This window comes from Neoarius graeffei, chromosome 26 (assembly GCF_027579695.1).
Source record: "Neoarius graeffei isolate fNeoGra1 chromosome 26, fNeoGra1.pri, whole genome shotgun sequence".
Classification (NCBI taxonomy): domain Eukaryota; kingdom Metazoa; phylum Chordata; class Actinopteri; order Siluriformes; family Ariidae; genus Neoarius; species Neoarius graeffei.
Genome location: NC_083594.1, coordinates 1,594,453 through 1,613,274, shown reverse-complemented (window position 1 = coordinate 1,613,274; position 18,822 = coordinate 1,594,453). Strand labels below are relative to the sequence as shown.

The 18,822-nt window shown below is 39.6% G+C and overlaps 1 protein-coding gene across 8 annotated transcripts in view; it reads right to left on the bottom strand.

Annotated features, from left to right (window-relative positions):
* The window catches only part of rbms2a (RNA binding motif, single stranded interacting protein 2a), a 47,944-nt gene that overhangs the window by 7,468 nt on the left and 21,654 nt on the right, over positions 1-18,822 (bottom strand). For 7 of the 8 annotated variants that reach the window (XM_060910143.1, XM_060910142.1, XM_060910144.1 and 4 more), the window contains 5 exons: positions 6,101-6,159; positions 5,658-5,749; positions 4,059-4,216; positions 2,868-2,947; positions 235-344 (listed from right to left, as the gene is read on the bottom strand). In XM_060910143.1, the coding sequence (XP_060766126.1) occupies positions 235-344; positions 2,868-2,947; positions 4,059-4,216; positions 5,658-5,749; positions 6,101-6,159 (499 nt within the window). The remainder of the gene's footprint in view (positions 1-234; positions 345-2,867; positions 2,948-4,058; positions 4,217-5,657; positions 5,750-6,100; positions 6,160-18,822) is intronic. The other variant, XM_060910149.1, reaches the window with a different exon arrangement.

Below are 18,822 nucleotides of genomic sequence, written 5' to 3'. Positions count from 1 at the left end.
ATTGTAATATATAATGTATACATCATAGAATAGAATAGAATAGAATAGAATAGAATAGAATAGAATAGAATAGAATAGAATACCACAGACTGGAGACAGAATACTACGCTACAGACTGTAGCACATTGTGTTTGCTGGAGTATTCGCAGGACAGTGAGCGAGTTGTGTTTATTAGCACACGCTGACAAAGCAGCGCACTAAACTAATACAAACGATCAGAAAGTTCTCGTGTACCGTGTCGGTGTCTCGGATCCAGGGCCGGCCGTTCTGCAGGTATTTCCCCTGATTCTGTCTCTTCTTCTGTCCTCCATCAGCAAATTTACATAACAACGGCTCTGTCGGCACTAAAGCACAAAACAACATGAGTCCAAAAAGGGAAATAACAGCAGGTAGAAAAGTGAAACTCGGTGCTTTAGAACCAGAGGAACATTTTCACAGTTCTGAGAACCGATGGAGGAACTCCAGCTCTCTGTGTGTCCACACTGCAGGAACTGAGGACGAGTTTCATTCAGAGAACGCTGTTCACAGGGGGTCTTTACACCCGAGACGACACGATACACTGGAAGAGGGGTAGTGTACACTCACTCACTCACTCACTCACTCACTCACTGACACTCACTCACTCACTCACTCACTGACACTCACTCACTCACTGACACTCACTCACTGAAACTCATACACTGACACTCACTCACTCACTCACTCACTGACACTCACTCACTCACTCACTCACTCACTGACACTCACTCACTGAAACTCATACACTGACACTCACTCACTCACTCACTCACTCACTCACTGACACTCACTCACTCACTGACACTCACTCACTGAAACTCATACACTGACACTCACTCACTCACTCACTCACTGACACTCACTCACACTCACTCACTCACTGACACTCACTCACTCACTCACTCACTCACTCACTCACTGACACTCACTCACTGAAACTCATACACTGACACTCACTCACTCACTGACACTCACTCACTGAAACTCATACACTGACACTCACTCACTCACTCACTCACTCACTCACTGACACTCACTGACACTCACTCACTCACTCACTCACTCACTCACTGACACTCACTCACTCACTCACTCACTCACTCACTGACACTCACTCACTGAAACTCATACACTGACACTCACTCACTCACTCACTCACTCACTCACTGACACTCACTCACTCACTCACTCACTCACTGACACTCACTCACTGAAACTCATACACTGACACTCACTCACTCACTCACTCACTCACTCACTCACTGACACTCTCACACTCACTCACTGACACTCACTCACTGACACTCACTGACACTCACTCACTGACACATTCACTCACTGACTCTCACTCACTCACTCACTGACACTCACTCACTCACTCACTCACTGACACTCACTCACTCACTCACTCACTGACACTCACTCTCACACTCACTCACTGACACTCACTCACTCACTCACTGAAACTCACTCACTGACACTCACTCACTCACTCACTCACTGACACTCACTCACTCACTCACTGACACTCACTCACTCACTGACACTCACTCACTGAAACTCATACACTGACACTCACTCACTCACTCACTCACTGACACTCACTCACTCACTCACTCACTCACTCACTGACACTCACTCACTGAAACTCATACACTGACACTCACTCACTCACTCACTCACTCACTGACACTCACTCACTCACTGACACTCACTCACTGAAACTCATACACTGACACTCACTCACTCACTCACTCACTGACACTCACTCACACTCACTCACTCACTGACACTCACTCACTCACTCACTCACTCACTCACTGACACTCACTCACTGAAACTCATACACTGACACTCACTCACTCACTGACACTCACTCACTGAAACTCATACACTGACACTCACTCACTCACTCACTCACTCACTCACTGACACTCACTCACTGAAACTCATACACTGACACTCACTCACTCACTCACTCACTCAGACACTCACTCACTCACTCACTCACTCACTCACTGACACTCACTCACTGAAACTCATACACTGACACTCACTCACTCACTCACTCACTCACTCACTGACACTCTCACACTCACTCACTGACACTCACTCACTGACACTCACTGACACTCACTCACTGACACATTCACTCACTGACTCTCACTCACTCACTCACTGACACTCACTCACTCACTCACTCACTGACACTCACTCACTCACTCACTCACTGACACTCACTCTCACACTCACTCACTGACACTCACTCACTCACTCACTGAAACTCACTCACTGACACTCACTCACTCACTCACTCACTCACTGACACTCACTCACTCACTCACTCACTGACACTCACTGACACTCACTCACTGACACATTCACTCACTGACTCTCACTCACTCACTCACTCACTCACTCACTCACTGACACTCACTCACTGACACATTCACTCACTGACTCTCACTCACTCACTCACTCACTGACACTCACTGACACTCAATCACTGACACATTCACTCACTGACTCTCACTCACTCACTCACTGACACTCACTCACTGAAACTCATTCACTGACACTCACTCACTCACTCACTCACTGACACTCACTCACTCACTCACTCACTGACACTCACTCACTCACTGACTGAAACTCACTCACTGACACTCACTCACTCACTCACTGAAACTCACTCACTGACACTCACTCACTGACACTCACTCACTCACTGACACATTCACTCACTGACTCTCACTCACTCACTCACTGACACTCACTCTCACACTCACTCGCTGACACATTCACTCACTGACTCTCACTCACTCACTCACTCACTGACACTCACTCACCTGGCACTCCTGGTGGAGTTTTAATATATTTTCCATTAAAATGTTGAATAATGGCTTCACATTTCTCTGTGGATTCCATCCTGCAAAACACAAAACCCTCTGAGTTACTCAGTTACTGAGTTAGTTCGTTCGTTAATTATGTAAAAATAGTTTTACTGTGTAAAAAGTCTCTTAACTTGTTCAGCAATATTTTTGAGGTAAATAAATAATTAAATCTAAAATTAAAGCTGTTATTATATGATCAGTGCTGGTTTTGTTTCATATTTCTATCGTATGATGTCATCTATGGAATCCATTGGCCTTTTTTTACTCTTTATTTATACACAAATTGCAGACTCCAACTCCCACAATCCTCAGCCCGTGACTTCCTGTCAAACTCCGCCCCATTCACAGTCCCGTGATCACTAACGACACTCACCTGTTCACAATCACACTCTGTCTTTAAATAACCTGCTCTCAGCTTCGCTCCCAGTGTTTCATACACGCCAGCAGCGAGAGACGGAAAGTGGGAGGTGAAGAGCGGATAAAGTGAAGTTCGGCAGGAAAGAACAAAAGAAAGGTGCTGAATGTATCACAGTTGTGAACGTATTCTTTTTTTTTTCACTTTTAAAAGGAACTGCTCCAACTCCTGAACATTCTTATGAAACACAAAGTTAAGATATTTTTATTACAAGTTTTTGTAAACAGTTATTACAGAGACGTGAGTGTTTTAGTGGGAAATACACCACTGGTATTTTTCATATGAACCACATCGTGGCTCTGAGTGATGCATTTCCTGATATTTCACTCCAATGAAGTCACTCCCAGTGTTTTCCTGCTGACTAGATGCACGATGTCAAGATGGTGAACTGGTTCAAAATTAAAATTCTTCTGATTTACTTCTGTATTTTTTGTGTGGACGTGTCCAAATAATATAAAGAATATTACACAGTGGGGCAAAGATATGAAGTTTATCTTCTCGTGTTGAAAAATATTTCACTCGTTCCCTTCACTCACTCGTGATCTATACACTCACCACGTGAAAATAAACTTCAGATCTTTACACCACTGTGTAATATCCTTTATTTATTTAATACTCCTGTGTATAAATAACTTAAACTGATCAGCATGTTGTGAAGTGGCTCAGGTATGAAAATGATCGCCCTCTAGTGGCTTGAAGGAATAATGAGTAAACAGGAAGTGGGGTTTTACCTGGCGAATCCGACGCCTCTGCTGGTCCCATTGGCATCTCTGAGGATCCGTGTGGAAATGACCTGCCCGAAAGACTTCAGCATGGACTCCAGCTCCTGCTCATCCATCGACACGGGCAGGTTGGAGATGTACAGGTTCGTGGGGTCCTGCTCCTGTTGCTGAAAACAACAGAGACACAAATAAATAAAAAAAATTAAACCTGCGGAATTAACACTAAAATGTTTTTTTTAAATAATTTAAAACTAATGGGCTTTATTCAAACTTGGTGGACTTTAGATATTCTACAGCAGGGGTTTTCAAAGTGTGGGAGAGTCCGCCCCCCCTCAGAGAGCAAATAAACAACAGCGCCCCCCCTCACAATTTTTGTTGTTGCTATACTTAATGTTCCATTCGTATTTAAAAAAAGGTTGTTGTTGTACACATTTTTATTTTTTTCTTTTACACATTTTAAACATCTGTGCTTTTTTAAAACATCTTTTTTTTTTTTACACATTTTGAACATCTGTGCTTTTTTTTAACATCTTGTTTTACACATTTTAAACATCTCATAGCATCGTTAGCGAGCACCTCTTGGCAGACAACACACTGTGGCAGTGGAGCATCTTCACATCCAGTCCATGAAAATCCAAACTTTAAATAATCGTGGTCATACTTCCTTCTTTTTCTGCTTGGCCCAGACTCTGTCTCCTCACTCACTGTAGCTTTAGGTACTAAAAACCGATCCATTTTGTCTCTGGTAAAGGCTAGCTGAAGTTCGCTAAATGTCCGCAACAGTAACTTATTCTGGTTTATTTTTCCTCATGTTGTGCCCCCCCTGAAGAACTCTGGCGCCCCCTAGGGGAGGCGCGCCCCACACTTTGAAAAGCCCTGACCTACAGTACAACAGAGTTAAAAAATAATTTACCCTGATTCAATCATTGTCTTAACTATTGCTTTGCTTTTTTTAAATAAAAAAACAAAATCAAATTGAATACAAAAGTTCTTAAAATAAATAAAAACTTGTGTTACTGATATCCACTCATTATGGTGTCAAGATAGATAGATAAGAAAGGGTGTGCCACAAAAAAAAAAAAACACTTTAGAGAGCGACAATAAAGAACGAGTTTACACAAAGTGAAGTGTAAAGGGAGGGAGAAGTGCAGTGAAGGACGGAGAGAAGGATGGGTCCAAAAGGAACATGAAAGAGGAATAAAAATGGTGCAGAAAAAAGGGAGGATTTTTTTCATCTTTTGTTTTTCCTCTCCATCTCCAAACCACTCATTCTGTTTTTTCTGTATTAGTGAAAGAATGAAAAGAAAAAAAAGGGACAGAAACAAAACAGTGTGGAAATGAAAAAGAACAAAAAGGTTTTTTTTAAAAAAAGCTGTCCTTAAAAGCAAAAGCAAGAAACAGTGTTTAAGGAGGAATAAAAAAGTACAAAAGAGTACAGACGGAGAAGTAAAGAAAAGATGTAAACTCTTTTTTAACAAAAAAGAGAAGTTGGTACATAAAAGAGGAATGAAATTTAAAAAAAGCAAAGGGGTGGGTTTCTGTTATATTTTACTGACTTTATACAGAGAGCTGTGTGATGATTATTATTAGTATGATGTTTGTTCGTACTTTAGCCATTTGCGCCTGGATGCCGGTGGACTTTAGAGCTGTTACAGCTTTCTGAGCCGCTGCAGGACTGTCAAAGTCAACAAAACCATAACCTACACACACACACACAATTTTAAAAAGAGACTTGATCTGTATAAGTAAATTCATTCTGTGGAAGTTAAACATTTTTCTCCTTTACAGTGTAATCTGTAATCTGAGTGAAACTCAACATCGCACGTTTTGAAAAACAATTTATGCAGTTTTTTTTTTTTACTAGAAACTAATTTAATCTGCAATAAATATTTAATTTAAAAATGTTTTATGTGAATCAGCAAATTCAGGTTGTAGTTTCTGCTAATCTGAATCATTATTATGATTTGCATAAAGTGATTAATGACTGCACTGATTAATGATTTTTATGCTAATAATTGATTGATATATTTTTACTGTATGAAGCCTCTGACCTTTGCACTTGTTGGTTGTTTTGTCCAGGATGGCTTTGGTGGATACGATCTTCCCGTACCTTACAAAAACAAGTACAGAATGTTCAAACACACACACACACAAAATCCAGTGCAAGGTTTAAGTGCCTTTGATGTCCCCATGCACCCTCCCTTCCGTGTGTGCGTCTGTGTGTGTGTGTGTGTGTGTGTGTGTGTGTGTGTGTGTTCTCCGAGTGTGATCTCATTGCTGTTGTTTTCCTGCAGGTTGAAACATCACCCCAGGGACAGAAACCATTTGTTCCGGACTTTTCCCTTCTCCACCTGTCCGAGTCGCCGCTGGGGTGCAGTCTGAACTCTCCGCAGGCATTTATTTATTTATTTACTCATTTATTTCTTATTCAAAGTTCTCTCTGATGACATCATCAAAGCAGACACAGGGTCACATGACTCAGAACTGCAGAGTAAAATCCACGTCAGTGTTTAGAGTTAATTATTTCATAATCACTGATTACGATGTTTTTAAAATTTTAACTGTACCATTAATGGGATTAAACTCAGATCCTCGAACAGCACGGCAACTTACCAACAACGACAAACACCTCTTTATTAAAATACACATCAGACTTTCACCAGTCTCTCTCTCTCTCTCTCTCTCTTCTGTCTCTCTTTAAGTAAATAAAAGTAGAAGTTGAGAGACTGTAAAGAAGCAGAAGCAGCAGTGTAAACTCCTCTGTTACAGTTCCATCTTCACCTCAGAGCGTTCCACAGCGCTCACACTGGAGACTCCTTCCAGACATGATAAGGACGCTGACGATTACAGACATTTTAATCTGTTTATTATCAGTGTTGCAGCTGGTGGACACGCCCCTGTGAACAAGCTGTTACTATAGAAACAGTAATGTCTCAGAGTGAGAGCGTTAATATAAACCACTGTCAGAGAGAATTAATCAACACCTTCAACACTGACCAATCAGAGTCCAGAATGAAACCTAAATGAAAACAGTAAATAATTCCAACTATCTTTCATTTAAAGTTTAGTTTTAGTTTTATGGTGTGTGTGTGTGTGTGTGTGTTCTGCACTGAAGTGAACTCTCCCTCGTTTGCTTTGACGTAAACCCGGTGCTGCTGCAGGAACCAGGCTGTGAAACTCAATCCCTCCGTCCTTCTCTTTCTCTCTTCCTCCCTCCATTCTTCACTCGTCCTCTGGGTCCTAAAGCACTGCAGATTACTGCACTTTTACAATCTCAGTCTCTGAGCTGCTCACACTGCACCACGTTAATGATGTGTGCTCAGTAGTTTGGTGCTCTGTGTGTGTGTGTGTGTGTGTGTGTGTGTGTGTGTGTGTGTGTGTGTGTGTGTGTGTGTCAGTCACACACTTCACCCTCTTTCAGCTGGAGTGTTTCCTCTCTGAAACGCACCTGATCCCCAAATCACTCTCTCACTGAGTTAAACGTGAGATCTGTCCATCATCTGACTCTGTGACTGTATTTTATGGAAACGAGAGAAAAGAGAGAGAATCCTGTGATTGTTTTTGGAGCCGCAGCAGTGAGGATCGACTGTTCTGAAGCACGGTGTTGGGCAGCACGGTGGTGTAGTGGTTAGCGCTGTCACCTCACAGCAAGAAGGTCCGGGTTCGAGCCCCGTGGCCGGCGAGGGCCTTTCTGTGTGGAGTTTGCATGTTCTCCCCGTGTCCGCGTGGGTTTCCTCCGGGTGCTCCGGTTTCCCCCACAGTCCAAAGACATGCAGTTAGGTTAACGTGGGGCGGCCTTGGGCTGAGGTGCCCTTGAGTGAGGTACCGAACCCCTGACTGCTCCTCGGGCGCTCTGGTGTGGCTGCCCACTGCTCTAGGTGTGTGTGTGTGTGTGTGTTCACTGCTTCAGATGGGTTAAATGCAGAGGATGAATTTCACTGTGCTTGAAGTGTGCATGTGACGAATAAAGGTTTTAAAAAAAAAAGAGAATCGGCGCTACATTGGAGAGAAACGTAGATATTTTAAATGTGTGTGTGTGTGTGTGTGTGTGTGTGTGTGTGTTCGTGCCGTTTGGGTTTCACACAACACATTTCTTGTAGAAGTGACATTATCGTTGTGTCCACATGTATAACCAAGTATCTGAAGATACATCAAGTTTCACTAAGGGCACAAATTTCCACCAGTACAATACACGCAATACAAATCTGCTGAGAGCGGTTAAACCCAACACGAACTGGGGTCTGTTCACATCCCAAATCTCGTTTCTACACAGCTGGAACTCCTGACCGGATCACATTCAATCACTGTCAACTATTAAAAAATTTAAAAGAACAGTGGAAAAGTTATGTTATAGAAAATAATTAGCGCTGTCGAGCGATGATCGAGCCGAAACGTTCATCTGTAACCGAGCAATCTGGGATTAAAATAAACCCGGAACCAAAGCATCAAAGCTGGAACTGAATCCAGAACCTCTTGGGCCTAAATGTAGTTCCTGCAGGTTTCTGTAGAATTTTCCCTTCTGTTAAAGTCTTTACAATCAAAACGAACCAAATCCTAAAAACTGGAACTAAACTGAAAATGGGTCCCGAGACATATTTGTGATTTTAATCAGAGGTTTCTGATTCTGAATATTTTATTTAAAACAGATCCCGCTTCATTAGTTTATTCTTTCCAGTCTTGTAGTTCTGAGCAAAAGTGTGTGTGTGTGTGTGTTTACAGAGCTCTACGTACTTCCTGTTTAATGCCACATATTTGAGTTTAAGTCTTAAAGCCGCCGTGCTCAACAACACGTCACAGAAAACCACGAGTCGGACAGAGCGGACTTTAATTCTGTCACTGATGCGTGTTCTAAATTTAATTTCTATAACTCCCACTACAAAGCACATTTTTTGGTTGGTTGTTTTTTCTTTTTGTTTTATACACAGCATAATTAATCACAGAAAGACCCGAGCTGGAAAACAGACACGGCCATAAACACACTCGGCTCCCTGTGTGAGTGCAGCGCAGGAATGTGGGACTTTTCTGGAGAAAGAGAATGTTCCGGTTTGAATTCAACAGAAATTTAAATGAGCATAAATTCAGTCATAAAAATAATCCCCACCCCTGAACCTGGAGGGGTTTTACAGCTCAATATTTAACGTGTGCTTCTATAATTAACTCTGATCATTTAATGTTTTTGGCAATAATGCTGGAGGAAGTCCCACCTCCTCTCTAACCTTTTCTCTACAGATTTGGCAACGTATTCAGACATTGCCGTCTGTCTCGAGTGTGTGTGTGTGTGTGTGTGTGTGTGTGTGTGTGTGCGCGCGCTCTGTAGCTGTGGATTATTTGCCGGGTTCTCCTTTACATTAAAGCTCCTGCAGAATGTGTGCAGGTACAAACACGTTGGCTGATGATACACACAGATGTAACGCCTTCTACAGTAATCATATTATCTTACACTTCAGCACACAGCTCTGGAGATCTGCACTCTGATTGGTCAGAAGGCGTTGATGCATTTTCTCAAACTGCAGCTCTGACAGTAGTGCAGGTTTTTATTGACACTCTTGTTCTAATACATTATCATTAAAACACTTGAGGATGTGCCGTTACAGGAAAATAATCAGCTCTGAGGCTGTGTGTGTGTGTGTGTGTGTGTGTGTGTGTGTGTGTGTGTGTGTGTGTGTGTGTGTGTGTGTGTGTGTACACAACGCTGCTGTTAAAATCTTTGACCCACATGATCAGCTCGAGTGAAGACTCGCATGTTTTAATTTACCGCATAATTTTATTGTCCTTCTGACTCCACCCCTCCCCCACACCCCCATCTTTCCCACAATGGTACATTCCATTATTTTCAATTCAAGCTGATGAATAACATTTCACTACAAATATTCAGTTAATTTTTAACCGAGCGTCTGTTCTAAACTCTAAACTTCATTTTATCAGCACTTCATACATGTTAATGAGATCGTTGAATAATTATCTTTACTTTATAAGCAGATTATTTAAACCATGATCACTAAATATATTCATTTTAATTTTCTGAAACACAAACCTGAATGTGTTTTTCTTCCAAAACGTCACCTAATTACAAACCAAACTTTCATTTATTTTTAATTTGTGCAAGCAGCACTAGAGCAAACTGTTACTCTCACTCAGGATCTTTCTACTTTATGATTATTATTATTATTATTATTATTATTAGCCTCATGTTGTTAGGATGCTATTTCTCCCTCAGTTTTTAACCAATCACCACCAAATTTCACATGAAGAATTCCTCTGGGCTGAATGACATTGCTACGACTTTTGGTGCTGATCTGGATCACTGATCTGGAATGATCCATGAAAAACAGCTTTTTTCCTCACTAAGCATCGTTCTCTATCTCTTACCGTTCCAGATCTACAGGATACGGTGACCAGACGTCCCGGTTTGTAACAGCTAGCGCAAATTACTGTGACTTTTGTTACAGTCTCTATCTAGTTTTGTGTTTGTTTTTGTCCATCAGAATGTTACGAAGCGTGAGCAGCTCCATGTGTCTGCTGATGAGATGTTTAGTGCTGATGACCAAAGACATGATGATGAGGGAAGAAAAACACACAAAAAGAAAAATTCGGTTCTGATTTCAGAGATTTTTAAGACAATAAAATAAGGAAGTTTTCAATTCTTTAACTTGTTGTTATAATAATAATAATAATAATAATAATAATAATAATAATAATAATAATCTACTCTCCAGAGTAACCAACTCCAATAATAACCTGAGCTCTACCTGTCTGTGTTCAGGAACAGGAAGTAAAATCTTACAGCAAATTAATACCTTTTAATTTACCAAACATCAAAAATATACAATATTTAACAAACTTGAGCAACTTAAAAAAAAAAAAACTACTCAAACGGTTCCACTCGGAGTTCAAATCTCCGCCAAGGACGAGATTCAACTCTTTGATGAAATGCAACTCTGCACCACGCCCACTTTAAGTCTGGGTATATTTCCTAAAGCGTTAAATGATGTGCCTATGTTTGAATCCCAGAGGATTACTGAGACCCGCGAATGTGGATGATTGTTATACGGATCTGTCGTATTCCTACGTTGGTTATGTTTCATCACGACTGAACTTTACTGCCATCGACTGGATTTTAAGACGAATGGCAAATGCAACGTTGGCAAAAAAGAAATTAATTTCGTGGACCTGCCCTGTGACTCAGATTCGCTCCAAACTTTAACAGGTTCTTCTTCGACCCGTGCTTCAGCTTTCCATCAAGTTTAATAAAAATCAGGTTGGTAGGTTTTACACAATCCTGCTAACAGTCAGAGAAACAAACCCCATCAATAATAGAATAGAATAGAATAGAATAGAATAGAATAGAATAGAATAGAACCAGCCTGGTGGAGGCAGAGCTGATGATAATAAACACCCAATAACCTTCTGTTAAAAACATGAACTTGAGGCTGAATGTGAGGAGAAGGCGTGTCGTTCTTTGATCATTTACAGTTTGTAAATGCGAGGAATAAAGATAACGGCTCCGTTTTGTAACTTTTCTTGTTTACTGAAGTGCCAACATTCAGGAAAACAAAACGAGGATAAACGAGTCTCACTGAGTGAACCGAAAGATGAATAAATAAACATCAGCAAGAACAGATGTGTGTCGCAGGATTAGTTTTGTATGATGGTAAATAAATCCGTTTCTTTTGTCCCGTTTCACTGTGGTGGTAAAACTGTACTGTACCTACGATATTTAAAAACCTTACTGTTTTTTTCGTTAGTGTTTTATGTGTTTAGTGTGAAATGCTTGTATGTTATGTCTTGTGTTTAGTGTGGAATGTTTGTATGTTATGTGTGTCCAAGATGTTTGGGTGTTTTGTATGAGCAGAGATCACTTGACTGCAAACCAAATCTACCTTTGGGTACTAATAAAGTCAACTAACTAACTAACTAACTAACTAACTTATTCACAGTGTATCGGTAAACCTCGAACTTCTACTCGACCCGAAAACTCCACATTTACAGCCTGAATTTCACTAAACAGAGACGTGCTCGTGTCTGATAAACAACATAGCAAGGAAATAAGCTCCGCCCCCTGGGAAAGCTGACGACAATTAACTTGCATTTCGTGTTGAAGTGCGTTAATAACTGAACAGGACATTTATTTAAAGTCTGAAATAATCAAAATAAAAATCAATTGACTTTCAAAATGTAAACAGATGGAATGTCTGGGTGTTTCAACAACACACACACTGTAACACACTCTAATACACACTAATACACACTAACACACTCTAATACACACTAATACACACTAACACACTCTAATACACACTCTAATACACTCTAATTCACACTAACACACTCTAATACACTCTAATTCACTCTAACACACTCTAATACACACTAACACACTCTAATACACACTAACACACTCTAATACACTCTAACACACTCTAATACACTCTAATTCACTCTAACACACTCTAATACACACTAACAGACTCTAATACACTCTAATACACTCTAACACACTCTAATACACTCTAATTCACTCTAACACACTCTAATACACACTAACAGACTCTAATACACTCTAATTCACTCTAACACACTCTAATACACACTAACACACTCTAATACACTCTAATTCACTCTAACACACTCTAATACACACTAACACACTCTAATACACTCTAACACACTCTAATACACACTAATACACACTAACACACTCTAATACACACTCTAATACACTCTAATACACACTAACACACTCTAATACACTCTAACACACTCTAATACACTCTAATACACACTAACACACTCTAATACACACTAACAGACTCTAATACACTCTAATTCACTCTAACACACTCTAATACACACTAATACACACTAACACACTCTAATACACACTAACACACTCAAATACACTCTAATTCACTCTAACACACTCTAATACACACTAACACACTCTAATACACTCTAACACACTCTAATACACTCTAATACACACTAATACACACTAACACACTCTAATACACTCTAATTCACTCTAACACACTCTAATACACACTAATACACACTAACACACTCTAAGACACTCTAATACACACTAACACACTCTAAGACACTCTAATTCACTCTAACACACTCTAATACACACTAACAGACTCTAATACACTCTAATTCACTCTAACACACTCTAATACACACTAACACACTCTAATACACACTAACACACTCTAATACACACTAACACACTCTAATACACTCTAACACACTCTAACACACTCTAATACACACTAACAGACTCTAATACACTCTAATACACTCTAACACACTCTAATACACTCTAATTCACTCTAACACACTCTAATACACACTAACAGACTCTAATACACTCTAATTCACTCTAACACACTCTAATACACACTAATACACACTAACACACTCTAATACACACTAACACACTCTAATACACACTAACACACTCTAACACACTCTAATACACACTAACACACTCTAATACACTCTAACACACTCTAATACACACTAATACACACTAACACACTCTAATACACACTCTAATACACTCTAATACACACTAACACACTCTAATACACTCTAACACACTCTAATACACTCTAATACACACTAACACACTCTAATACACACTAACAGACTCTAATACACTCTAATTCACTCTAACACACTCTAATACACACTAATACACACTAACACACTCTAATACACACTAACACACTCAAATACACTCTAATTCACTCTAACACACTCTAATACACTCTAATACACTCTAATACACTCTAACACACTCTAATACACTCTAATACACTCTAATACACACTAATACACACTAACACACTCTAATTCACTCTAACACACTCTAATACACACTAATACACACTAACACACTCTAAGACACTCTAATACACACTAACACACTCTAATACACTCTAATTCACTCTAACACACTCTAATACACACTAACACACTCTAACACACTCTAATACACTCTAATACACACTAATACACACTAACACACTCTAATACACTCTAATTCACTATAACACACTCTAATACACACTAATACACACTAACACACTCTAATACACACTAATGGCCCTTTTCCACTACCCTTTTTCAGCTCACTTCAGCTCGCTTCAGCTCACTTCAGCCCGACACGGCTCGCGTTTCGACTACCAAAAACCAGCACGACTCAGCTCGTTTCAGCCCTGCTTAGCCCCTAAAACTCGCACCGTTTTGGAGTGGGGCTGAAGCGAGCCAAGCCGTGCCGAGTGAGGCTGGGGGCGTGAGCAGACACTCCCCTGTGCACTGATTGGTGAGGAGGAGTGTCCTCACATGCCCACACACGCCCCGCGAGCGCGCTGGGATCTGTAAACACCGCAAACCCGGAAGGAGAATAATTACGAATTACGAGAATTTCTGAAGCCTTATGCGCCTCGCCTCATCTATACGCTCTTGCCAGTATCTGTCCGCGTTGTCGGTGACAACAAGCCACAGCACCAAGACCAGCAACACTAACGACTCCATGTCATTCATGTTTATTGTTTACTATCCGGGTCGTGAGACTACCGCTTAAAAGCTCACTGAATCAGTGACATACAGAGCATCGTGGACGAGTTCGCGGAACGCAAGGCTCGTCGTATGCCCTTCAAATAATGCGCGCAGTAGGCTATTGATGTTTTATTATAAGCCATGTACAGTATGTCGCCTAATGTTTTTTTGTTTCTGAGTTACATGTTCGTTTGAAGGACTTAATGTACAAAATAACATAGTTGCACCCCGTAGTGTTGAAATTGGTAAACACAGTGCATTCAGTGAGGTTTGCACCGCCCTCCTTTTATTTCTGACTCTTCCTGTCACCACTCTGAGCGCTCATTCGTATGCCCTTCAAATAATGTGCGCAGTATAGGCTATTGATGTTTTATTATGAGCCATGTACAGTATCCTAATGTTTTTTGTTTCTGAGTTACATGTTCGTTTGAAGGACTTGATGTACTAAATAACATAGTTGCACCCGGTAGTGTTGAAATTGGTAAACACCGCAGTTGCGGACATTTTGTAGTCTAAAATGATGTTATGATAAGCTTTAATAAAGTGCCCGGTCATTTGCCCCGCCCCCGGCCCGGCTCTGACTTGTTCCGCCACTGTCACTGATGTCACTGTTTGCGCTGCTTAACGACATCACGTGACATCCACCCACTTTCGCTAACTCCACCCAATGTGTCCACCCACTTCCAGCCAGCACGGTTCAGCGCGGTTGTAGTCGAAATGCAACTCCAACAGCCCCGCTCAGCTCGACTCAGCTCGACTCAGCTCGACTCAGCCCGACTCAGCACGGCACGGCTCAGCCGCGTTTGTAGTGGAAAAGCGGCATAACACACTCTAATACACACTAACACAGTCTAATTCACTCTAACACACTCTAATACACACTAACACAGTCTAATACACTCTAATACACACTAACACACTCTAATACACTCTAATACACTCTAACACACTCTAATACACACTAATACACACTAACACACTCTAACACACTCTAATACACACTAACACACTCTAATACACACTAACACAGTCTAATACACTCTAATACACACTAACACACTCTAATACACTCTAACACACTCTAACACACTCTAATACACACTAACACACTCTAATACACACTAACACACTCTAATACACACTAACACAGTCTAATACACTCTAATACACACTAACACACTCTAATACACTCTAATACACACTAACACACACTAACACACTGTAACACACTCTAATACACACTAATACACTCTAATACACTCTAATACACTCTAATTCACACTAACACACTCCAATACACTCTAATACACACTAACACACTCCAATACACTCTAATACACACTAACACACTCTAATACACTCTAATACACACTAATACACACTAATACACTGTAACACACTCTAATACACACTAATACACTCTAATACACTCTAATTCACACTAACACACTCCAATACACACTAACACACTCTAATACACTCTAATACACACTAACACACTCTAATACACTCTAATACACACTAACACACTCTAATACACTCTAATTCACTCTAACACACTCTAATACACACTAACACACTCTAATACACTCTAATACACACTAACACACTCTAACACACACTAACACACTCTAACACACTGTAACACACTCTAATACACACTAATACACTCTAATACACTCTAATTCACACTAACACACTCTAATACACTCTAACACACTCTAATACACACTAATACACACTAACACACTCTAATACACTCTAATTCACTCTAACACACACTAATACACACTAACACACTCTAACACACTCTAATACACACTAACACACTCTAATACACTCTAATACACACTAACACACTCTAATACACACTAACACACTGTAACACACTCTAATACACTCTAATACACTCTAATACACTCTAATACACTCTAATTCACACTAACACACTCCAATACACTCTAATACACACTAACACACTCTAATACACACTAATACACACTAACACACTGTAACACAATCTAATACACTCTAATACACACTAACACACTCTAATACACTCTAATTCACTCTAACACACTCTAATACACTCTAATTCACACTAACACACTCTAATACACACTAACACACTCTAATACACTCTAATTCACACTAACACAGTCTAATACACTCTAATACACACTAACACACTCTAATACACTCTAATTCACTCTAACACACTCTAATACACACTAACACACTCTAATACACTCTAATTCACACTAACACAGTCTAATACACTCTAACACACTCTAATACACACTAATACACACTAACACACTCTAATACACACTAATACACACTAACACACTCTAATTCACACTAACACACTCTAATACACACTAACACACTAATACACACTAACACACTCTAATACACACTAATACACACTAACACACTCTAACACACTCTAACACACTCTAATACACACTAACACACTAATACACACTAACACACTCTAACACACTCTAACACACTCTAACACACTCTAATACACACTAACACACTCTAATACACACTAACACACTAATACACACTAACACACTCTAATTCACACTAACACACTCTAATACACACTAACACACTAATACACACTAACACACTCTAACACACTCTAACACACTCTAATACACACTAATACACACTAACACACTAATACACACTAACACACTCTAACACACTCTAACACACTCTAATACACACTAATACACACTAACACACTCTAATACACACTAATACACACTAACACACTCTAATTCACACTAACACACTCTAATACACACTAACACACTCTAATACACACTAACACACTCTAATACACTCTAATTCACACTAACACACTCTAATTCACACTAACACACTCTAATACACTCTAATACACACTAACACACTCTAATTCACACTAACATACTCTAATACACACTAACACACTCTAATACACACTAACACACTCTAATACACTCTAATTCACACTAACACACTCTAATTCACACTAACACACTCTAATACACACTAATACACACTAACACACTCTAATTCACATTAACACACTCTAATACACACTAACACACTCTAATACACACTAACACACTCTAATACACTCTAATTCACACTAACACACTCTAATACACACTAACACACTCTAATACACTCTAATACACACTAACACACTCTAATTCACACTAACATACTCTAATAAACTCTAATTCACTCTAACACACTCTAATACACACTAACACACTCTAATACACTCTAACACACTCTAATACACTCTAATACACACTAACACACTCTAATACACACTAACACACTCTAACACACTCTAATACACTCTAATTCACACTAAAACACTCTAATACACACTAACACACTCTAATACACACTAACACACTCTAATACACACTAACACACTCTAATACACTCTAATTCACACTAACATACTCTAATAAACTCTAATTCACTCTAACACACTCTAATTCACACTAACACACTCTAATACACACTAATACACACTAACACACTCTAATTCACACTAACACTCTAATACACACTAACACACTCTAATACACACTAACACACTCTAATACACACTAACACACTCTAATACACTCTAATTCACACTAACATACTCTAATAAACTCTAATTCACTCTAACACACTCTAATTCACACTAACACACTCTAATACACACTAATACACACTAACACACTCTAATTCACACTAACACACTCTAATACACACTAACACACTCTAATACACTCTAATTCACACTAACACACTCTAATACACACTAACACACTCTAATACACTCTAATACACACTAACACACTCTAATTCACACTAACATACTCTAATAAACTCTAATTCACTCTAACACACTCTAATACACACTAACACACTCTAATACACTCTAACACACTCTCATACACTCTAATACACACTAACACACTCTAATACACACTAACACACTCTAACACACTCTAATACACTCTAATTCACACTAAAACACTCTAATACACACTAACACACTCTAATACACACTAACACACTCTAATACACACTAACACACTCTAATACACTCTAATTCACACTAACATACTCTAATAAACTCTAATTCACTCTAACACACTCTAATTCACACTAACACACTCTAATACACTCTAATACA